A 22,824-nucleotide genomic window follows, 5' to 3' on the forward strand; every position below is an offset into this window, starting at 1 on the left:
CTATCAAGGTGGGATTATTTTGGAAAAGGTGCGTTCAACACACCCTGAACCCGTGTCCTTTGACAAGTCACATTGTATCAATGTGGCTGCTGCATGCTCTTGAACGAAGCCAAACGGAGCTGACACGGGGCCAACACACACACACACACACTCACTCACTCACGCACACACACCCACGCCCAGGAGGTTGAATCAGGAAGAGGATCCGCCGCACCATAACTAGAAGGACTGAAACACAGTGCCCTGCGCTGCCAGTCAGTGTCTCTCATAGGAAGGAAGGAGGGAGGGGGACTGTCTATCTGGATGACTTAATGTTTTTCTTTCCCTCCGTCCCGCTCCCGCGTTCCTCCCTTCATTCCAGGAGGGATAGGTGTTTACTGTGGCACAGTGCCGTTTTCTTTCCCTCCGTCCCGCTCCCGCGTTCCTCCCTTCATTCCAGGAGGGATAGGTGTTTACTGTGGCACAGTGCCGTTTTCTTTCCCTCCGTCCCGCTCCCGCGTTCCTCCCTTCATTCCAGGAGGGATAGGTGTCTACTGTGGCACAGTGCCGTTTTCTTTCCCTCCGTCCCGCTCCCGCGTTCCTCCCTTCATTCCAGGAGGGATAGGTGTTTACTGTGGCACAGTGCAGTGCCCCACCATGCAGAAGTAGAAACGTCCCAAATGGCACCCTATTCCCTGTATAGTGCACTCGTTTTGAACAGTCCACATGTGTACAAGCTGAATCTCAAGTGGCACACTATTCCCCAGAGTTCTAGTCAAAAGAAGTGCACTAGATCGGGACTAGGATGCCATTTGAGACTGTCTGTGTCTGTCTCACATGTCTCTAGGATGGCGGTCAGAGCTACCACATGAGAGAGCTGCTGGATAGGGAAGTGGCTTTGAGGTCGTATTGTTTGTATTGGAGGTGAATGGATCGTTCAGAGCAGGTGTCACCCTCAAAGACAAATGATTCTAGACCCAAGGGAATGAAATAGACATAGAGACAGTACAGGGTTGAGGACAGAGAGGAGCGGGGTGTGAATTATCTCAGAGATTTTAAAACATCACTGTAACAGTATACTTTTCATGTATGTCATTTTAACATCTCTGAGACATCACCGCTAAAATTAACTCAGACAGCATGTGATAACTTAATAACCTCTCAATAACCAATAGGTAATAGTCACTTGTTTTTCCAGTCTAAAACATGCAATATATAAACGTTTATACATTGCCTATATATATTTAAAATGTCATCTTAAGTGACATATATTTTAAATGACACTTTTGACATAATCTAATTAAGCAATAAGGGCCGAGGAGGTGTGTTATATGGCCAATATACCACGGCTAAGGGATGTTCTTAGGCACGACGCAAAGCGGAGTGCCTGGACACAGCCCTTAGCCGTGGTATATTGGCCATATATCACAAACCCCTGAGGTGCCTTATTGCTATTATAAACTGGTTACCAATGTAATTAGAGCAGTAAAAATAAATGTTTTGTCATACTCATGGTATATGGTCTGATATAGCACGGCTGTCAGCCAATCAGCATTCAGGGCTCGAACCACCCAGTTTATAATTGTAATTAAACCATGTTTCAGTATTGCTGTATGTTATTGTATTTGTATGAAGAAGACAGACCAGTGTATCTGAAGTGTTAACAGGTTTATTCCCCACTGGAACCCAGTGGAACTCTGGCTCTTTCTGATGACATAAGAGAAACATGGACGCCCCCGATGACGACAAGCTCGGGACTAGCGACAACGCGGCCTTACACAAACCACTGTCTAAATAAAAACTCCTAGGAAAATACTTTCTTCAGTCAGATTGAAAGGACATGTCAAATGCAGTATTTTACACAGTGGCACAAAATAAATCTCTGATGGCTTTATTTTTAATATCTTATGTATACCTGTAAAAAATATATTCTCAAAATAAATAAATATATAAAATAAATATATGTCCCAGAAAAATGCATAAATAAAAAAAACTGAAACAGGCTAAGGTTATTTTGTAAGTCTTTTTTCTCTCGTCCATGCTCGTGTCAGTGAATAGAATGCAGTCACGAAAGGTTCAGAACAGAATTCCTTCACAAGTCTTCTAGAGTGTTTCGTCAAAACAGTCCACCTTGGGGTACCACAGAAGTACACAAAGTCTACACTCCGCTGGAGGACCATCCGCTCTTCTTCTCCTACTCCCATTTCACTACAGTCAGATTGACCAATCAGAATCTCAGAAGCCACTCGGGGGGGTGGTGAAGAAGAACCATCCGGAAAGATGACATCAGCAGCTCTGGAAGTGATCCCTTCACCTTCCAACACGATGCTCAAAACAAAGATGGCCACCAGGCCAGCCTCTCTTTTGGCCAAAAAGCCCCTATTAAACACCTGTACTCCTTTCTCCTGGGGCTGCACCGGCCTTGACCCATTTTCGGGGACCGCAAGGCCTGGCTTCACACATATTTGCTATCCACCCCACAGCCCCCAAGCGACCTTTCCTCCATTTTGTTTCCATAGGAAGCCATAGGGAGACTGACGATATGCAGACCCTTCATAGGAGAGTACTGAGAGTCACGGTGCAGTGTGCTGGGTGTGTAGCGCCGCAGGGACCAACACACTCCCACCGGGTCTCAGCTGTGGCCCAGGACCTCTCTGTAGAGTTCGGGTACACGGTCGGGATCTACGGGCCTGGGCAGGAAGTGGGTGAAGCGCTGGTGTCGCCGGGAGCGGGCGCCGTCCCTGGACGTGCCGTCCTTGTTGAGCGCCACGAAGTAGTGCGCTCCCCGGTCACCGTGTCTGTAGAGGTTGGATGAGTACGTGTTGTACCAGTTCTCCTCAAACTGCTCCCGGAAGACGCACTCGGCTGTCAGCTTCTCCTAGAGAGAGAGAGAGAGAGAGACAGAGACAGAGAGAGAGAGAGACAGAGAGAGAGAGAGAGAGAGAGAGAGAGAGAGAGAGAGAGAGAGAGAGAGAGAGAGAGAGAGAGAGAGAGAGAGAGGGAGAGGAGAGAGAGAGAGAGAGCGGGAGGGAGAGGAGAGAAAAGAGAGAGTTGATTAGTGAAATGTTACACAACAGAGCAGTGTCATCTCAGTGTCAATGCTCACACACAAATACACACTTCCTTGCAGAACAAAATGTGTGCCCCCTGCTGGTTGGTCATGTCTAATCACGCTCCCAGATTAACAGGACAATAGAGGAGGCAGAGGAATTCTCTCTTTCAGTTGATGCTGAATAGTAACCTCTGTTATCACCTCCTACACAGAGATGCCCAGGAGAATGGAGAAGTAGCACTGAATACAAGACACATCATATGTAGCCTACAGTATATCAGTCTATGTAGACTTTATGTAGGCAGTATGAAGGGTATATGTAGGCAGTAGGTATGCAGTAGGCAGTATGAAGGGTATATGTAGGCAGTATGCAGGCAGTATGAAGGGTATATGTAGACCATATGAAGGGTATATGTAGGCAGTATGCAGGCAGTATGAAGGGTATATGTATTCAGTAGGTATGCATTAGGCAGTATGAAGGCAGTGTGCAGGCAGTATGAAGGGTATATGTAGGCAGTATAAAGGGTGTATGTATTCAGTAGGTATGCATTAGGCAGTATGAAGAGTATATGAAGGCAGTATGAAGGGTATATGCAGGCAGTATAAAGGGTGTATGTATTCAGTAGGTATGCATTAGGCACTATGAAGAGTATATGAAGGCAGTATGAAGGGTATATGTAGGCAGCATGTAGGCTATTTACTAATGTAAATACTTACAGAGCCGTAGAGGTCTCCCTTGCTGTTCATGCCCAGGTATAATCCACTGTCCACCCCACGGATGCTCACCATCCCCACAGCCAAGCTGATGAACTCCAAAATACCTGCAAATCAAACCAGCAGGACAACATTAGATTAACATCACATATTATGATATCACAAGTCACAAGGGCATGAGTTCAGCCAGTCATTGAGGGATATATTATTCAATGCTTAATACTGAATTCATACTCTTATGTCTATCATGGAAGCTGTTATCAGTAGGCATTATTTGCTATCTTGCTGATAAGAAGGTCAGTTAGGAAAGGTAAAGAAATTCTGCCAATCTAATCTCCCTTGAGGAAATGAATTGTGTTGCAATATGTGCGAACATATTATGGGGTGTCTGAAATAGTAACTATGGTACAAAAACACATGCACACATTATAGATTAGACAGGATGCAATAGGTATATGTGTCCATAATCATAACATTATAATATTCATAATATAAATATAATTAGTCTATTCAGAATCATATTCAGAATACTAAGAATAACAATGATCATTATAAACCGTATACTACTGCCATAACTGTATAATAACTGCATTATTGCGCCGAAATATTTTCTGATGCTTTACCAAATCTGCTATGGTCTTTCCTGGTGCCTTGCACTGTGCCATCGGGCAGTATCTCGAGGTGGAACCCGGTCCTGCAGTACAGCTGCCTCCTCCGTAGAATCCCCTTCAGATGCGTCAGATCCGACGGCGTGCTCCGCGACAACCTCTCGGCCGACACCAGGTGCTCGCTCATCAGTCCGGGGATGTCCCCAGCGGGCGTCAGGACAAAATGCGATCCGTGTCCGAAGCTATCCAGGCCGTGCAAGGAAAATGTACCCACCTCGCCCACTGCCCCCATCACAAAAACGATTGAAACCAGAAACAACCGCCCCGCACGCTTCACAACCAGCCGCCTTGAACCGGGTAGAAAAGTTAACGTGCTGTGCTCCTGAAAGAGGAATCCTCCAGAGTGAATGTGTGTTTTTGCGCAGTCACCAAATGCGTTTTTTCTCTCTCTTGCAAGTGCGCGTTTTATTTACATCCGCATATTATCCGTTTATCCTCAGTTCAGCACATGCTCTCCTCTCTCGACCTCGGGCTACTCCCCTTTGCTCTGTTTGTTCGTCCGGGTTTTCCACCCCTCGCAGTCGTTGATGCGGTTGCCGGGAGAGTGCTCAGCTCTTGCTCACTGCGTTCTGCAAATGAACAGTGCGAGCGTGAGAGGAGCGCCACTTTAAATATATTCCGTATGTAAATTCCCTCTTGCCGTATGCTAATGAGACGCTTTATAGATTTCTTTTTGAAACATAACTCCTTGATCCTTGACCGTCCTCACACCTTTGATGTTCAGTTTCATCTGCATCGCCGATTGTCATCATCCCATAGATGGATTATGAAAAGTACTGTAAGCGATTAGAAAGGAGAACAAGTGAGAGAGAAGTCAATGAGAGTTGATCCTTTAATAAAACGCCGTGTGAATCAAGGAGGTTTTCTCTATGGTGTCGCAGGGGAATGCGCAGTCGCCTACGTACAGAACACTACGGCTTCCCTGGCTGGCTCCAAGTGGTTTGGTGCACTAGGCGAGTGCAGCCAGTGAATAGGTGTGTGTGTGTGTGGGGGGGCGTGTGTGTCGAAGACGTATGGCAGGTGGAGAGGCAATGGATGGGAGGGAGGGGAGAACAGAACAAGACTAGGGGATGCGGGGCGGTGCTTTGAGTTGACAACTGTACTGACTGTCAGGATTGTTATGTTCTCCACAAATAGATTCCCTGCGGCAGTGTGTGTTAAGGGGGTGTGTGTTTGTGTTTCTATTGTGTGTGTGTATGGGTGCGTGCGCGCACGTGTTCATATAGTAGATCATTACTATCATCCTAAGCGCTTTATAACCCTACGGCTCGAGTGACTCAGGTGCAGTCATTTGCTGCTGGGGGTGAGAGAAAAACTTCCCCTTCTTGTGCGTCATTTTCGCGCACAGGTGTTGATTTATTGCCGCGCTTGTTTTATGTAATCCAGCGGCTGTTCCGCGGCGTGTTTAGAAACAGAACCCGCCGCACATCTGTGCAAACTGCATCACTTGACTGTCAATCTTCCACTGATCTCCTGGCCTCTTTGAACACGCTCTTCTTAATTGTGGTCTTAAAGAGGATAGGAATCAAAGACCAGAGCGATCAAAGTTGAGAGATCTTGTAAGGGGACCAACAACAGTCAGGGGGAACTTGGAGGTAGAAACCTGTTTGAACCTAGAGCTTCAAAATACCCAGATAGGCCTAGGTTACCTGACACCGTCACCGAGAGTTCCCCCAGAAAAACAAACCAATAGTTCAAGCCACTTTGCCAATATTATAAACGTTTACAAATAGCCTGTTGTGTATACAATGAAAAACACTATCCCTATGTAGACTATTGTATTCGATTGATTTGGAGCATGGGACAATATGGTGGCCTACCAGCGCATCAAATAGTTCAAGCCACTTTGCCCATATTAGCGATCCTACATTTACAGATAGTCTCCAGTGTATAGGCCTATGCCCTAACATGTATTGCATTGAATTGATTCTGGCATGGGAGAATAGGGTACAGGGGAGGCAGCCAGTGACCTGAGTCTAACTGATAGGGTACAGGGCAGCAGCGCATGCAATGCATCTGCCTGGGCCTGGGAATCGACTGGTTGCAAATGACCTAGTGACCATTTCCACACATAGGTGATTCATCACCATCTCTCTCCGGGGACCTTTCTCTCCCTGTTGGGTTCCCAGGGCTCATTAGTATTTATGATTTCTCCCAAAATACCTTGAAACAAAATCGATGCGCACGGCGCAGAAGCGATCAATCAATATGCGCGCGCGGATCGATGAGCCACAATGAAGACGTCAATTACATGCCACATTTCCTGATGACATTGGCATTAGATGAATTGTTTCCAGGGTCACATTGAAAGATCTTCCCACTGCACATTGTGGAGCTCCGTGCAGAGTAAATGCAGTGTTGTTTGATCTGTTTATATATATATATATATATATTGTAAATGGGAGTGGGGAGAAAACCACACAGGCCTTTGCATGACCAGGTGGTTGCAGGCATCAAAGGGAACTTGAAGAACCCATCGGCTTAACGTTGATATATAAAGCATTAGGGTATAGCCTATGTAGTAAGTCAAATGCAGCAGTCTTTGTACTCTTTATAGCTGTCTTACTTCGAAACTGACTTGATCCATCTGTAAGAAGTTATTGTGTAACATCATGATGAAACAACATGATCATGATTTGCAATAAAGATATTTTTTGGTATAAATACAACTTTTCTTAAAACATTGCCCCAACACTCGGGACCATATAATAGCCAACAGAGAAACGACGTATTACTAGTCTACATTATGTTTTATTTGCAGTCTCTTGTCATTCGTGTGCATAGGGTTTGTCAAAATGTGCATGGGTCCTGATTCTCCTGAATGTAAAAATATTGGCTTCTAATTAGAATAGTAACCCAACTATGTATATAATTCACCAAGGTTCAGAAATAAGCACCTGTCCCAAACCCATTGGAGCATCAAATCCATCTGTTTTGGTGGCTGGTTCAAAGCCGAACTTCGATCAGAGCCGCAGCATCCCAAACTCCGGTGAATCGGAGTGAGAATATGATCCACATCTCGCGAGGAGTGAGAATACGTTTACCCTTCAGTACTCTCATCATAGCAACAACAATGGCCGCTTTTCGCCGACTGGCTTCAATCGTAAACAGGTTAAACGTCTGGTCCGCTCCGAGAAACGAGCTCCTCGGCGCTCAGACGACTACCGGAGGTAGGACACAGAGATGCCTCGCTGTTGGGGTGTGTCTCGCAACCGGGGGAGCGGTGGCATTCTATTTTTACAACGACACGTACAGTCAAAGATGCAGGAAGAGGATGGGATATAACTTCAGTGGCCGCGACCTGCTCCCTGTCCTTTCCGCTGTAGAAGCACAGCAAAAGGTACAGGATTCTATTTTACACTATGTGCTATGACAAGATAGTCTATGAAAAAATGCCACGCAGCGAGTACTCTTGTCCCCGAAAAGTATTCGTGTGTTGACAGAATACAAACTCGCTGTCGAAGGCATTCTGTCATGGATGTGTTATAGCCTAAGTGGGTGAGCGTGATCTGAGAATTCGAGAAGCGCAGCGCCTATTTCAATCTGTTTTAGTAATATGTTCTTCTTTTGAAATGTTGTTTGGAAACCACAGACTCATGACTAGCCTAGTAGGCTACCAGTTCCATTTTTCCCTGAGCGGATAAATTGTGTCATTTCTCTACTGTACAACGGAAACAGTAGGCCCACTATTTCCAGAGATGATATGGAGGCACACTGAAGAAGGAAGGGCGCTCTCCGCTCGAGACGGTGCTGAAATGACGCGCGTCCCTTTGACGTAGTTACGGCAGAGCAGGCTTCAATGCCAACGACTGTTCTTACGCTTCCTAACAAAATAATACAATTGGATTTCTTATTGTAATTTTATTATCAACATATGCTCGTTATTTCTTATAACATGACCAACTTAATTGGTAATGGAAAGTACATGTAAACAACCAAGTATTTCAAATCATCCCCACTTGTGGGAGGACGTCATATTTTGGTTCTCACGGTCTGGATGACTTTGTTAGGATATTTTTTTACAAAACACCATTTTCTATTGCAGTTCTAAGAGCTTTTGATTGAATTCTCTTAACTTTTATTTGATTACTTAAACATGCGTGTAGGTTACAGACATATGAGTTTGACTGATTTGTGTGTAGGCCTAATTCTGCTTGACAAGGCACTGTTGGGGTAAATATTAAAGTCCCATTGGAGACTTTGACATTTACTGCTAGGAATGCATGCCGCAGTGTGATGGACTGGTTGGAACGATGGACGTATTTTTTCATTTATCAGAAATATTAAGTAGTATTGAATTAAGTTATTTGTACAAAGCCAGAGCATTAATCAGAGTTAGAGGGCCATCCAAAATCCCTGAAGTCAAACCAGTGTAACGGCCATTGTCAGAATGAGACCAAGGTGCAGCGGAGGATGTGTTTTCATCTTTGAAATTTAATGCAAAAAGAGAACACTTTACAAAAATAAACAAAATCCGACAGCCAAACAGTCCTGTCAGGATAAACTCTAAACAGAAAACATTCACCCACAAACCCCAAAGGAAAAACAGGCTGCCTATGTATGACTCCCAATCAGCAACAACAAACTACAGCTGTTCCTGATTGGGAGCCACACACGGCCAACCAAAGAAACAAACCAACATAGAAAAATAAACATAAAACGCCCACCCATGTAACACCCTGGCCTAACCAAAATAGATAACAAAAAAAAAAAACTCTCTATGGCCAGGGCGTTACAGTACCCCCCCCCCAAAGGTGCGGACTCCGGCCGCAAAACCTGACTCTGAAGGTGAGGGTCTGGGTGGGCCCTCCTACGGCGGCGGCTCTGGTGCGGGACGTGGACCCCGCTGCTCCGGGCTGGCGGGCTACTCTGGCGGCTCTGGACTGGCGGGCGGCTCTGGACTGGCGGGCGGCTCTGGCGGCTCCGGACTGGCGGGCGGCTCTGGCCCAGGATTCACCAGGCTGGGGAGACATGCAGGAGGCCTGGCTCTGGGTGCAGGCACAGGACTCACCAGGCTGGGGAGACCCACAGGAGGCCTGGTCCTGGGAGGAGGCACAGGATAGACCAGGCTGGAGAGACCCCCTGGAGGCCTGGTCCTGGGAGGAGGCACAGGATAAACCGGGCTGTGGGGGAGCACTGGAGTTCTGGTGCGTAGGCTTGCCACTCAAACTCCAGGCTGAATGCCCACTTTTGCCCGGCACGGGCGGAGCGCAGGCATAGGCCGAACTGAGCCCTCCCAGGACTGGCGGGTGGCTCTGGCGGCTCCGGACTGGCGGGCGGCTCTGGCCCAGGATTCACCAGGCTGGGGAGACATGCAGGAGGCCTGGCTCTGGGTGCAGGCACAGGATAGACCAGGCTGGAGAGACCCACTGGAGGCCTGGTCCTGGGAGGAGGCACAGGATAAACCAGGCTGGAGAGACCCACTGGAGGCCTGGTCCGAGGAGGAGGCACAGGATAAACCGGGCTGTGGGGGAGCACTGGAGTTCTGGTGCGTAGGCTTGCCACCCAAACTCCAGGCTGAATGCCCACTTTTTTCCGGCACGGGCGGAGCGCAGGCATAGGCCGAACTGAGCCCTCCCAGCGCCCCGGAGACACAGTGCGCAGCGCCGGTGCAGGATAGCCTGGACCGAGACAGCGCACCGGAGACCAGATGCGCTGAGCTGGAACATTCCGACCTGGCTCGATGCCCACTCTCGCATGGCACTTGCGGGGGGCTGGCATGTAGCGCTCCGGGCTATCAACGCGTACTGGGGACACCGTGCGCTTTAACGCATAACACGGTGCCTGACCAGTACTGCGCTGCCTTCTGTAAGCACGGGGAGTTGGCTCAGGTCTCCAACCTGACTCTGCCACACTCCCCGTGTGCCCCCCAAACATTTTTTTGGGGGGGCTGCCTCTCGTGCCTGTTGCGCTCCCTTGCCTCATACCAGCGCCTCTCAGCTATCGCTGCCTCGATCTCCCACTGCGGGCGGCGATACTCCCCAGCTTGAGCCCATGGTCCTTTACCGTCCAGTAATTCCTCCCATGTCCACGACTCCCGATAGCTCCTCTCCTGGTGCTTCTCCTTCCTCCGCTGCTTGGTCCGTTTTTTGGTGGGTGATTCTGTAACGGCCGTTGTCAGAATGAGACCAAGGTGCAGCGGAGGATGTGTTTTCATCTTTGAAATTTAATGCAAAAAGACAACACTTTACAAAAATAAACAAAATCCGACAGCCAAACAGTCCTGTCAGGATAAACTCTAAACAGAAAACATTCACCCACAAACCCCAAAGGAAAAACAGGCTGCCTATGTATGACTCCCAATCAGCAACAACGAACTACAGCTGTTCCTGATTGGGAGCCACACACGGCCAACCAAAGAAACAAACCAACATAGAAAAATAAACATAGAACGCCCACCCATGTAACACCCTGGCCTAACCAAAATAGATAACAAAAAAAATAAAAATCTCTATGGCCAGGGCTTTACAACCAGTAAGTGACAGCCCTCCCTTCTGTGGGGAAATTTCCTTCCATTTCTCTCCATTCAATTAATGCCTTTGGAGAAGAAAAAAAATCCCTTAACACAAACTCCTCATGAAAGCTTTATGAATGAATCTGTATGCAAATTGGGCTCCAGCGGAAAGTAGAAAACCTCTGTTCTTCGTTTCCTCCCGTCAGGCACAGCAGAGTTAGTTCGTTATTTATACCCATTTCTAATTACAACCCAAGAAGCCATTTCTTTTTCTTTGCGCAGTGGCACTTTGGTGTATTTTAATCAGGCAAGCTGTCTTTCCCTCAATGCTTTGTGTGAAGGAACCAGAGGTGGATCTAATTATAGACAGAGAGACCCAAATAAAGATGGCGCTAAGAATTCATTCAAAGCAAGAACACGGCAGTGGTTCAGCTGGCATCTTCAAGAAGACGGTGTGTGAGCAGTGTTGTCTCTCTAGAAGATCTACGGTTCTGTTCAACAGCGAGGCTGTTGTTGAGACTTTCTCGCTAGTAGCCCGTTGCTTGTAGGATTGCGTGGTCTTGACAGGCGGATTGTGATATTTGATTTCTCTATTACAGTGATGATAGAAGGATGGAGAGGAGAGAGGGTGCCGGAGAGAAAGAAAGAGGGATAGTGTAGTAAAGAAAGTTTAGCTGGCATCTTCGAGAGACAGTGAGAGGAGTAGTGTCAGTATTGTCTTTCTAGTGGAAGCTGTTTGCTTCTGGCTACTGGCTAGAGTATTGATTGGAGGGCTGCTTGCCAGGTGGAGGGTGATATTTGATTTCTCTAGCACAGCTCTGATAAAGGAGGGAGCGAGAGACAGGAAGAGAGAGAGAGAGAATCGCTGAGAAAGAAAGGCTCGTTTTTATTTCTTCACCCTTAGGCCCAGGCAGAAAGATATTACAGTACGGTTTCAAAATGCTCAAGTCCACAGTGCATTGCATTGAAAATTGTCCATAAGCAAAACCAACCAGTTTGTTTGTCTGTTTGTGTGTTGCCAGGCGCGGCCGTTTGACTTTGAGGAAGGGGACGTGTACATGTCGTCCCACGAGGAGCGCTTCCGTCTGTTCAGCTCAGTGGAATATGAGGGACAGCTTTACATGACCCCGCAGAACTTCATCGAGTCCGTCACCATGAGCGAGCCCCGGAGTATGTACTGCTAGGACACAGTTACCATATTTATGATGCTATTTTGGGAAACTGGCCCTCCATTTTGGCTCCAAAAGTTCACTGTCATTAACATGTACTACTCTGACACACACACACACACACACACACACACACACACACACACACACACACACACACACACACACACACACACACACACACACACACACACACACACACACACCACCACTAACTCCCTGTATAAGCCAGCTAGCCCGACTCGGTGGCGCTACATAGCTCTGGTTGCTATGAGACAAAGAGAAGGTGCTCACTGCCCAGTGAGGGTTTCAGTGGGAATGGCCCATGGTTTGTTTTTCTCCCTCTGCCAGTGTAATGCCTCTGTTTTGGGAGGTTTCTTAACAGATAGCTCATAGCCGGTGGACCTCAGAAGATACGGGCGTGTGTAACACTGTTTAGTCTGAGGAGAATTCCCCCTGTCACACAGCACACGGACCAGACTCCCGACTGAAAATGGGATAGATGGGGCTTTTAAAGTGTGTGTGTGTGTGTGTGTGTGTGTGTGTGTGTGTGTGTGTGTGTGTGTGTGTGTGTGTGTGTGTGTGTGTGTGTGTGTGTGTGTGTGTGTGTGTGTGTCATAGGCCACCTAATGTTTCCTTTGAGGTTGAATTAGACCACCCCTTTATAAAGACCAAAACAAATCGGCACTTTTACTAGAACATTGCCCCAGACAGACACAGTGCTACAGTACAAAGCTAAGCAGAGGGCACTTTATGGCCTTGTAATAGGTCTATGGTGACAGTGTATGGATGTGTTATTATGACTGTGGAACCCCTCATACTGATGTTATCTGATCCAGCCCACACACACTCCGTTATGCTCTCTCTCTCTCTCTCTCTCTCTCTCTCTCTCTCTCTCTCTCTCTCTCTCTCTGTCTCTCTCTTTCCTCCAGACAAGAAGCCGTGGATGTCCCTCACTAAACAGGTCTGAGAACAGTTCGTATTTTTGTTGATGAAGAGCTATGCTATAAAACTCCTGTACCTACCTATACATGTAATGTATGATAAACTCTATATTTAAAACATATTTATATAGAATGTTTTAGGCAGGGCTAGTGATGATAAACTGTATATTTAAAACATATTTATATAGAATGTTTTAGGCAGGGCTAGTGATGATAAACTCTATATTTAAAACATATTTATATAGAATGTTTTAGGCAGGGCTAGTGATGATAAACTCTATATTTAAAACATATTTATATAGAATGTTTTAGGCAGGGCTAGTGATGATAAACTCTATATTTAAAACATATTTATATAGAATGTTTTAGGCAGGGCTAGTGATGATAAACTCTATATTTAAAACATATTTATATAGAATGTTTTAGGCAGGGCTAGTGATGATAAACTCTATATTTAAAACATATTTATATAGAATGTTTTAGACAGGGCTAGTTGTATACAGTACAGCCATCTTCCCTATTCACACTTTAGTCATTCAGCATACTCTCTTATCCAGAGTGACTTACAGGAGCAATTACAGTTTAGTGCCTTGCTGAAGGGCACATTTTCACCTAGTTGGCTCGGGGATTCAAACCAGCGACCTTTCGGTTACTGGCCCAACGCTCTTAACCTCTAGGCTACCTGCCTCCCCACTGCCATAGTATTGCAGCAGTAATTGACTTGGAAGCATGTTATCGTATACAAGCTACTGCAGACGTAGGATCTTAATTTGAACCAGTTTGCTGCAGCAGGAAAATAATTCAGCAGCAACAGGAAATGTGAATTATTATGTGGATTATAATTAATGGTCAATTTTGTTGTGATTGATACATTTTTCGTAAGGGAAAATCATATCTGAAATCTCAGTGTGGAAGTTCTCCTGCGACAGGGTGATCAAATGAAGATCCCACATCTGTTCCTAACATGCAGCAACAGCATAGCATGTTTGTATGTTCTAGTCAGACAGTGACACTTCTCATGGTTTGCATCCCAAATGACACCCTATTCCCTCTTCCCTATATACCCTATTTCCTATTTAGGGTGGCAGGGTAGCCTAGTGGTTAGAGCATTGGACTTGTAACTGAAAGATTGCAAGATCAAATTCCCGCGCTGACTAGGTCCAAATCTGTCGTCCTGCCCCTGAACAAGGTAGTTAACCCACTGTTCCTAGGCTGTCATTGAAAAGAAGAATTTGTTCTTAACTTACTTGCCAAGTAAAATAAATAGTGCACTACTTTTGAACAGGGCCCATAGGGCTTTGGTGACTAGTAGTAGACTATGTAGGGAAAAGGGTGTGATTTTGGACATGGAGTGGTTGTGTGTCTGTGGAGACTCATAGCGTTGTCTCTGTTGACATCAGGAACTGGAGAAGATCTTGGTAGACACTCCAGCGGTGTGGCAGGGAACGTCCAAACTGTTCCGGAACCTACGGGAACGAGGTAGGGACTAAATGAACGTTCTGTGTACCTCGTAATGGATTGTGTGTGTGTGTGTGTGTGTGTGTGTGTGTGTGTGTGTGTGTGTGACTGACTTCACACACAATTCCTCATGGCAAAGGCACCTTGAGCTAGTTCAAACATACACACGCACGTTCACACACACACACGCACACGCAGGCACTCACACACGCACACGCAGGCACTCACACACACACACACACACACACACACACACACACACACACTGATTAGCATGTTATCTGAGAGAGTAAGCACTTTGATATAGTTAAACTCATGGAAAGTCATGTACAGTCCAGTCATAGCTACAGTCCTGTTATATCTACAGTCCTGTCATAGCTACAGTCCTGTTATAGCTACAGTCCTGTCATAGCTACAGTCCTGTCATAGCTACAGTCCTGTTATATCTACAGTCCTGTCATAGCTACAGTCCTGTTATAGCTACAGTGCTGTTATAGCTACAGTCCTGTCATAGCTACAGTCCTGTTATATCTACAGTCCTGTTATAGCTACAGTCCAGTCATAGCTACAGTCCTGTTATAGCTACAGTCCAGTCATAGCTACAGTCCAGTCATAGCTACAGTCCTGTTATAGCTACAGTGCTGTTATAGCTACAGTCCTGTTATAGCTACAGTCCTGTTATAGCTACAGTCCTGTTATATCTACAGTCCTGTCATAGCTACAGTCCAGTCATAGCTACAGTCCTGTTATATCTACAGTCCTGTCATAGCTACAGTCCTGTTATAGCTACAGTCCTGTCATAGCTACAGTCCTGTTATAGCTACAGTCCTGTTATAGCTACAGTCCTGTTATAGCTACAGACCAGTCATAGCTACAGTCCTGTTATAGCTACAGTCCAGTCATAGCTACAGTCCAGTCATAGCTACAGTCCTGTCATAGCTACAGTCCTGTTATAGCTACAGTCCTGTTATATCTACAGTCCTGTCATAGCTACAGTCCAGTCATAGCTACAGTCCTGTTATATCTACAGTCCTGTCATAGCTACAGTCCTGTTATAGCTACAGTCCTGTCATAGCTACAGTCCTGTTATAGCTACAGTCCAGTCATAGCTACAGTCCAGTCATAGCTACAGTCCTGTTATAGCTACAGTCCTGTCATAGCTACAGTCCAGTCATAGCTACAGTCCTGTTATATCTACAGTCCTGTCATAGCTACAGTCCTGTTATATCTACAGTCCTGTCATAGCTACAGTCCTGTTATATCTACAGTCCTGTCATAGCTACAGTCCAGTCATACCTACAGTCCTGTTATATCTACAGTCCTGTCATAGCTACAGTCCTGTTATAGCTACAGTCCTGTTATAGCTACAGACCAGTCATAGCTACAGTCCTGTTATAGCTACAGTCCAGTCATAGCTACAGTCCAGTCATAGCTACAGTCCTGTTATAGCTACAGTCCAGTCATAGCTACAGTCCTGTCATAGCTACAGTCCTGTCATAGCTACAGTCCTGTTATAGCTACAGTCCTGTTATAGCTACAGTCCTGTCATAGCTACAGTCCAGTCATAGCTACAGTCCTGTTATAGCTACAGACCAGTCATAGCTACAGTCCTGTTATAGCTATAGTCCTGTTATAGCTACAGTCCAGTCATAGCTACAGTCCTGTTATATCTACAGTCCAGTCATAGCTACAGTCCAGTCATAGCTACAGTCCTGTTATAGCTACAGTCCTGTTATAGCTACAGTCCTGTTATAGCTACAGTCCAGTCATAGCTACAGTCCTGTTATAGCTACAGTCCTGTTATAGCTACAGTCCTGTTATAGCTACAGTCCAGTCATAGCTACAGTCCTGTTATAGCTACAGTCCTGTTATAGCTACAGTCCTGTTATAGCTACAGTCCAGTCATAGCTACAGTCCTGTTATAGCTACAGACCAGTCATAGCTACAGTCCTGTTATAGCTACAGTCCAGTCATAGCTACAGTCCTGTTATATCTACAGTCCTGTTATAGCTACAGTCCTGTTATAGCTACAGTCCTGTTATATCTACAGTCCTGTCATAGCTACAGTCCTGTCATAGCTACAGTCCTGTTATAGCTACAGTCCTGTCATAGCTACAGTCCTGTTATAGCTACAGTCCCGTCATAGCTACAGTCCTGTCATAGCTACAGTCCTGTTATATCTACAGTCCTGTCATAGCTACAGTCCTGTCATAGCTACAGTCCTGTCATAGCTACAGTCCTGTCATAGCTACAGTACTGTTATAGCTACAGTCCAGTCATAGCTACAGTCCTGTCATAGCTACAGTCCTGTTATAGCTACAGTCCTGTTATAGCTACAGTCCAGTCATAGCTACAGTACTGTTATAGCTACAGTCCAGTCATAGCTACAGTCCAGTCATAGCTACAGTCCTGTTATAGCTACAGTCCAGTCATAGCTACAGTACTGTCATAGCTACAATCCTGTCATAGCTACAGTCCTGTCATAGCCACAGTCCTGTTATATCTACAGTCCTGTTATAGCTACAGTCCTGTCATCGCTACAGTCCAGTCATAGCTACAGTCCTGTCATAGCTACAGTCCAGTCATAGCTACAGTCCTGTTATAGCTACAGTCCTGTTATAGCTACAGTTCTGTTATAGCTACAGTCCTGTTATAGCTACAGTGCTACAGTCCTGTCATAGCTACAGTCCTGTTATAGCTACAGTCCTGTTATAGCTACAGTCCTGTTATAGCTACAGTGCTACAGTCCTGTTATAGCTACAGTCCAGTCATAGCTACAGACCAGTCATAGCTACAGACCTGTTATAGCTACAGACCTGTTATAGCTGCAGTTCTGTCATAGTTACAGTCCTGTTATAGCTACAGTCCAGTCATAGCTACAGTCCTGTTGTAGCTACAGTTCTGTCATAGTTACAGTTCTGTTATAGCTACAGTCCTGTTATAGCTACAGTCCTGTTATAGCTACAGTCCTGTTATAGCTACAGTCCTGTTATAGCTACAGTGCTACAGTCCTGTTATAGCTACAGTCCTGTTATAGCTACAGTCCTGTTATAGCTACAGTCCTGTTATAGCTACAGTGCTACAGTCCTGTTATAGCTACAGTCCAGTCATAGCTACAGACCAGTCATAGCTACAGACCTGTTATAGCTACAGACCTGTTATAGCTGCAGTTCTGTCATAGCTACAGTCCTGTTATAGCTACAGTCCAGTCATAGCTACAGTCCTGTTGTAGCTACAGTCCTGTCATAGCTACAGTCCTGTTATAGCTACAGTCCCGTCATAGCTACAGTCCTGTTATAGCTACAGTCCTGTTATAGCTACAGTCCAGTCATAGCTACAGTGAAAGTGGTGCAGTGTGTCTTGGTGTATCTAGTCCAGGCTGTATGATAGTGACAGTGGTACATGATGTCATGATGCTACAGGCTGTATGACAGTGACAATGCTACATGATGTCATAATGCTACAGGCTGTATGACAGTGACAGTTCTACATGATGTCATAATGCTACAGGCTGTATGACAGTGACAGTTCTACATGATGTCATAATGCTACAGGCTGTATGACAGTGACAGTTCTACATGATGTCATAATGCTACAGTCTGAATGACAGTGACAGTGCTACATGATGTCATAATGCTACAGTCTGTATGACAGTGACAGTGCTACATGATGTCATAATGCTACAGGCTGTATGACAGTGACAGTGCTACATGATGTCATAATGCTACAGGCTGTATGACAGTGCTACATGATGTCATAATGCCACAGGCTGTATGACAGTGACAGTGCTACATGATGTCATAATGCTACAGGCTGTATGACAGTGACAGTGCTACATGATGTCATAATGCTACAGGCTGTATGACAGTGACAGTGCTACATGATGTCATAATGCTACAGGCTGTATGACAGTGACAGTGCTACATGATGCCATAATGCTACAGGCTGTATGACAGTGACAGTGCTACTTGATGTCATAATGCTACAGGCTGTATGACAGTGACAGTGCTACATGATGTCATAATGCCACAGGCTGTATGACAGTGACAGTGCTACATGATGTCATAATGCTACAGGTTGTATGACAGTGACAGTGCTACTTGATGTCATAATGCTACAGGCTGTATGACAGTGACAGTGCTACATGATGTCATAATGCTACAGGCTGTGTGACAGTGACAGTGCTACATGATGTCATAATGCTACAGGCTGTATGACAGTGACAGTGCTACATGACGTCATAATGCTACAGTGATAGTGTTGCGGTGTGTCTAGCTGTACAGGCTCTGGTCACAGTGTGGTTCCTCTAAGCCGGGGCCGGGGCCACACGGTCCCCCCTGTGGTCACCTTACGGTCGCCCTGGTAAACCCTAAAAATAGAATCACTCTCTCTGCCCTTCCCATGCCATCCTCTCATCCTATACTTTCCTCTCTTCTCATCCTCTTCTCTTCTCCACCTCTCTCCTTAGTTCCCTCTCCTCTTTTCCTTCTCACTCTCTCTTTCTTTATCCCTCCTCTTCTCTGTTTTTCTCCCCCTTTCTTTCCTCTCCTTTCATTTCCCTCTCTTTGCTCCCCTCTGTTCTGCCATCCAATGCTTTCCCTCCCTCCCCACCCTCCTCTCTTCTCCTCCTCTCTTTTCTCCTCTTCACCCTCTCCTCCATTCCTCTAGAAACATGCAGCAGCTCTCTTCCAACAGCAGAGCCTTCTGCCCTCCATCCATCCTCTCCAACATAAAAATTCAAACAGTGAAAATGAATCACATACATTAATAGGACGTGTACTGTACCACAGAGAGAGACATACTGTACCACAGAGAGAGAGACATAGACATACTGTACCACAGAGAGAGACATACTGTACCACAGAGAGAGAGACATAGACATACTGTACCACAGAGAGAGAGACATACTGTACCACAGAGAGAGAGACATACTGTACCACAGAGAGAGACATACTGTACCACAGAGAGAGAGACATACTGTACCACAGAGAGAGAGACATAGACATACTGTACCACAGAGAGAGAGACATACTGTACCACAGAGAGAGAGACATAGACATACTGTACCACAGAGAGAGAGACATACTGTACCACAGAGAGAGAGACATACTGTACCACAGAGAGAGACATACTGTACCACAGAGAGAGAGACATACTGTACCACAGAGAGAGAGACATAGACATACTGTACCACAGAGAGAGAGAGACATACTGTACCACAGAGAGAGAGACATACTGTACCACAGAGAGAGAGACATACTGTACCACAGAGAGAGACATACTGTACCACAGAGAGAGAGACATACTGTACCACAGAGAGAGAGACATACTGTACCACAGAGAGAGAGACATACTGTACCACAGAGAGAGACATACTGTACCACAGAGAGAGAGAGACATACTGTACCACAGAGAGAGAGACATACTGTACCACAGAGAGAGAGACATACTGTACCACAGAGAGAGACATACTGTACCACAGAGAGAGAGACATACTGTACCACAGAGAGAGATACATACTGTACCACAGAGAGAGAGACATACTGTACCACAGAGAGAGAGACATACTGTGCCACAGAGAGAGAGACATACTGTACCACAGAGAGAAAGAGACATACTGTACCACAGAGAGAGAGACATACTGTACCACAGAGAGAGAGAGACATACTGTACCACAGAGAGAGAGACATACTGTACCACAGAGAGAGAGAGACATACTGTACCACAGAGAGAGAGAGACATACTGTACCACACAGAGAGAGAGACATACTGTACCACAGAGAGAGAGACATACTGTACCACAGAGAGAGAGACATACTGTACCACAGAGAGAGAGAGACATACTGTACCACAGAGAGAGAGAGACATACTGTACCACAGAGAGAGAGACATACTGTACCACAGAGAGAGAGACATACTGTACCACAGAGAGAGAGACCATACTGTACCACAGAGAGAGAGAGACATACTGTACCACAGAGAGAGAGAGACATACTGTACCACAGAGAGAGAGAGACATACTGTACCACAGAGAGAGACATACTGTACCACAGAGAGAGAGACATACTGTACCAGAGAGAGAGAGAGACATACTGTACCACAGAGAGAGAGACATACTGTACCACAGAGAGAGAGAGACATACTGTACCACAGAGAGAGAGACATACTGTACCACAGAGAGAGAGACATACTGTACCACAGAGAGAGAGACATACTGTACCACAGAGAGAGAGAGACATACTGTACCACAGAGAGAGAGACATACTGTACCACAGAGAGAGAGACATACTGTACCACAGAGAGAGAGAGACATACTGTACCACAGAGAGAGAGACATACTGTACCACAGAGAGAGAGAGACATACTGTACCACAGAGAGAGAGACATACTGTACCACAGAGAGAGAGATATACTGTACCACAGAGAGAGAGAGACATACTGTACCACAGAGAGAGAGACATACTGTACCACAGAGAGAGAGACATACTGTACCACAGAGAGAGAGAGACATACTGTACCACAGAGAGAGAGACATACTGTACCACAGAGAGAGAGAGACATACTGTACCACAGAGAGAGAGACATACTGTACCACAGAGAGAGAGACATACTGTACCACAGAGAGAGAGACATACTGTACCACAGAGAGAGAGAGACATACTGTACCACAGAGAGAGAGACATACTGTACCACAGAGAGAGAGACATACTGTACCACAGAGAGAGAGACATACTGTACCACAGAGAGAGAGAGACATACTGTACCACAGAGAGAGAGACATACTGTACCACAGAGAGAGAGACATACTGTACCACAGAGAGAGAGACATACTGTACCACAGAGAGAGAGACATACTGTACCACAGAGAGAGAGACATACTGTACCACAGAGAGAGAGACATACTGTACCACAGAGAGAGAGACATACTGTACCACAGAGAGAGAGACATACTGTACCACAGAGAGAAGAGACATACTGTACCACAGAGAGAGAGAGACATACTGTACCACAGAGAGAGAGAGACATACTGTACCACAGAGAGAGAGACATACTGTACCACAGAGAGAGAGACATACTGTACCACAGAGAGAGAGAGACATACTGTACCACACAGAGAGAGAGACATACTGTACCACAGAGAGAGAGACATACTGTACCACAGAGAGAGAGACATACTGTACCACAGAGAGAGAGAGACATACTGTACCACAGAGAGAGAGAGACATACTGTACCACAGAGAGAGAGACATACTGTACCACAGAGAGAGAGACATACTGTACCACAGAGAGAGAGACCATACTGTACCACAGAGAGAGAGAGACATACTGTACCACAGAGAGAGAGAGAGACATACTGTACCACAGAGAGAGAGAGACATACTGTACCACAGAGAGAGACATACTGTACCACAGAGAGAGAGACATACTGTACCAGAGAGAGAGAGAGACATACTGTACCACAGAGAGAGAGACATACTGTACCACAGAGAGAGAGAGACATACTGTACCACAGAGAGAGAGACATACTGTACCACAGAGAGAGAGACATACTGTACCACAGAGAGAGAGACATACTGTACCACAGAGAGAGAGAGACATACTGTACCACAGAGAGAGAGACATACTGTACCACAGAGAGAGAGATATACTGTACCACAGAGAGAGAGAGACATACTGTACCACAGAGAGAGAGACATACTGTACCAGAGAGAGAGAGAGACATACTGTACCACAGAGAGAGAGACATACTGTACCACAGAGAGAGAGACATACTGTACCACAGAGAGAGAGAGACATACTGTACCACAGAGAGAGAGAGACATACTGTACCACAGAGAGAGAGACATACTGTACCACAGAGAGAGAGAGACATACTGTACCACAGAGAGAGAGAGACATACTGTACCACAGAGAGAGAGACATACTGTACCACAGAGAGAGAGATATACTGTACCACAGAGAGAGAGAGACATACTGTACCACAGAGAGAGAGAGAGACATACTGTACCAAAGAGAGAGAGAGACATACTCTACCACAGAGAGAGAGAGACATACTGTACCACAGAGAGAGAGAGATGGATACTGTTCGAGAGAGAGAGAGATGGATACTGTACGAGAGAGAGAGAGATGGATACTGTACCACAGAGAGAGAGAGACATACTGTACGAGAGAGAGAGAGAGAGAGAGATGGATACTGTTCGAGAGAGAGGCAGGGACCCGGTCGCAATTAAAGCATTTGCTTTTGTAGTATGTAACAGTGGAATCACACGGCTGTTGATTCCCCACGGTGATAATTATAACAAGCTCAGCAGCATGCCATACTGCCTTCCCCAACCAGGAAGCTAAATATAAACCTCACTCAATTATGTACCTCTCCTCCCTCTAC

At 45.9% G+C, this 22,824-nt stretch overlaps 2 protein-coding genes across 5 annotated transcripts in view; one reads left to right on the plus strand and one right to left on the minus strand.

The window, feature by feature from the left end:
• Nucleotides 1–1,680: 1,680 nt before the first annotated feature.
• Nucleotides 1,681–5,373, minus strand: LOC106602193 (fibroblast growth factor 20). The gene is made up of 3 exons (XM_014194689.2): nucleotides 4,369–5,373; nucleotides 3,749–3,852; nucleotides 1,681–2,857 (listed from the first exon to the last, which is right to left on the minus strand). The coding sequence occupies exons 1-3, from the start codon at nucleotides 4,643–4,645 to the stop codon at nucleotides 2,612–2,614; spliced, it is 627 nt and encodes a 208-aa protein (XP_014050164.1). The 5' UTR covers nucleotides 4,646–5,373; the 3' UTR covers nucleotides 1,681–2,611.
• A 2,099-nt stretch (nucleotides 5,374–7,472) lies between these two features.
• Nucleotides 7,473–22,824, plus strand: part of LOC106610377 (calcium uptake protein 3, mitochondrial) — a 74,696-nt gene continuing 59,344 nt past the window's right edge. For all 4 annotated transcript variants that reach the window (XM_045722925.1, XM_045722926.1, XM_045722927.1 and 1 more), the window contains exons 1-4: nucleotides 7,473–7,753; nucleotides 11,890–12,037; nucleotides 12,969–13,000; nucleotides 14,381–14,459. In XM_045722925.1, the coding sequence (XP_045578881.1) occupies nucleotides 7,487–7,753; nucleotides 11,890–12,037; nucleotides 12,969–13,000; nucleotides 14,381–14,459 (526 nt within the window). In that variant the 5' untranslated portion in view covers nucleotides 7,473–7,486. The remainder of the gene's footprint in view (nucleotides 7,754–11,889; nucleotides 12,038–12,968; nucleotides 13,001–14,380; nucleotides 14,460–22,824) is intronic.

This window comes from Salmo salar, chromosome ssa08, assembly GCF_905237065.1.
Source record: "Salmo salar chromosome ssa08, Ssal_v3.1, whole genome shotgun sequence".
Lineage (NCBI taxonomy): Eukaryota > Metazoa > Chordata > Actinopteri > Salmoniformes > Salmonidae > Salmo > Salmo salar.

Bases quoted from the DNA above. Each gene is read 5' to 3' on its own strand.
- LOC106602193 (XM_014194689.2), bottom strand. From the start codon at position 4,645: ATGGGGGCAGTGGGCGAGGTGGGTACATTTTCCTTGCACGGCCTGGAT. The intron at 3,853-4,368 runs GTAAAGCATCAG...TTTGATTTGCAG, and splicing joins GAAAGACCATAGCAGATTTG to GTATTTTGGAGTTCATCAGC. The intron at 2,858-3,748 runs GTAAGTATTTAC...CTCTCTCTCTAG, and splicing joins AGGGAGACCTCTACGGCTCT to GAGAAGCTGACAGCCGAGTG.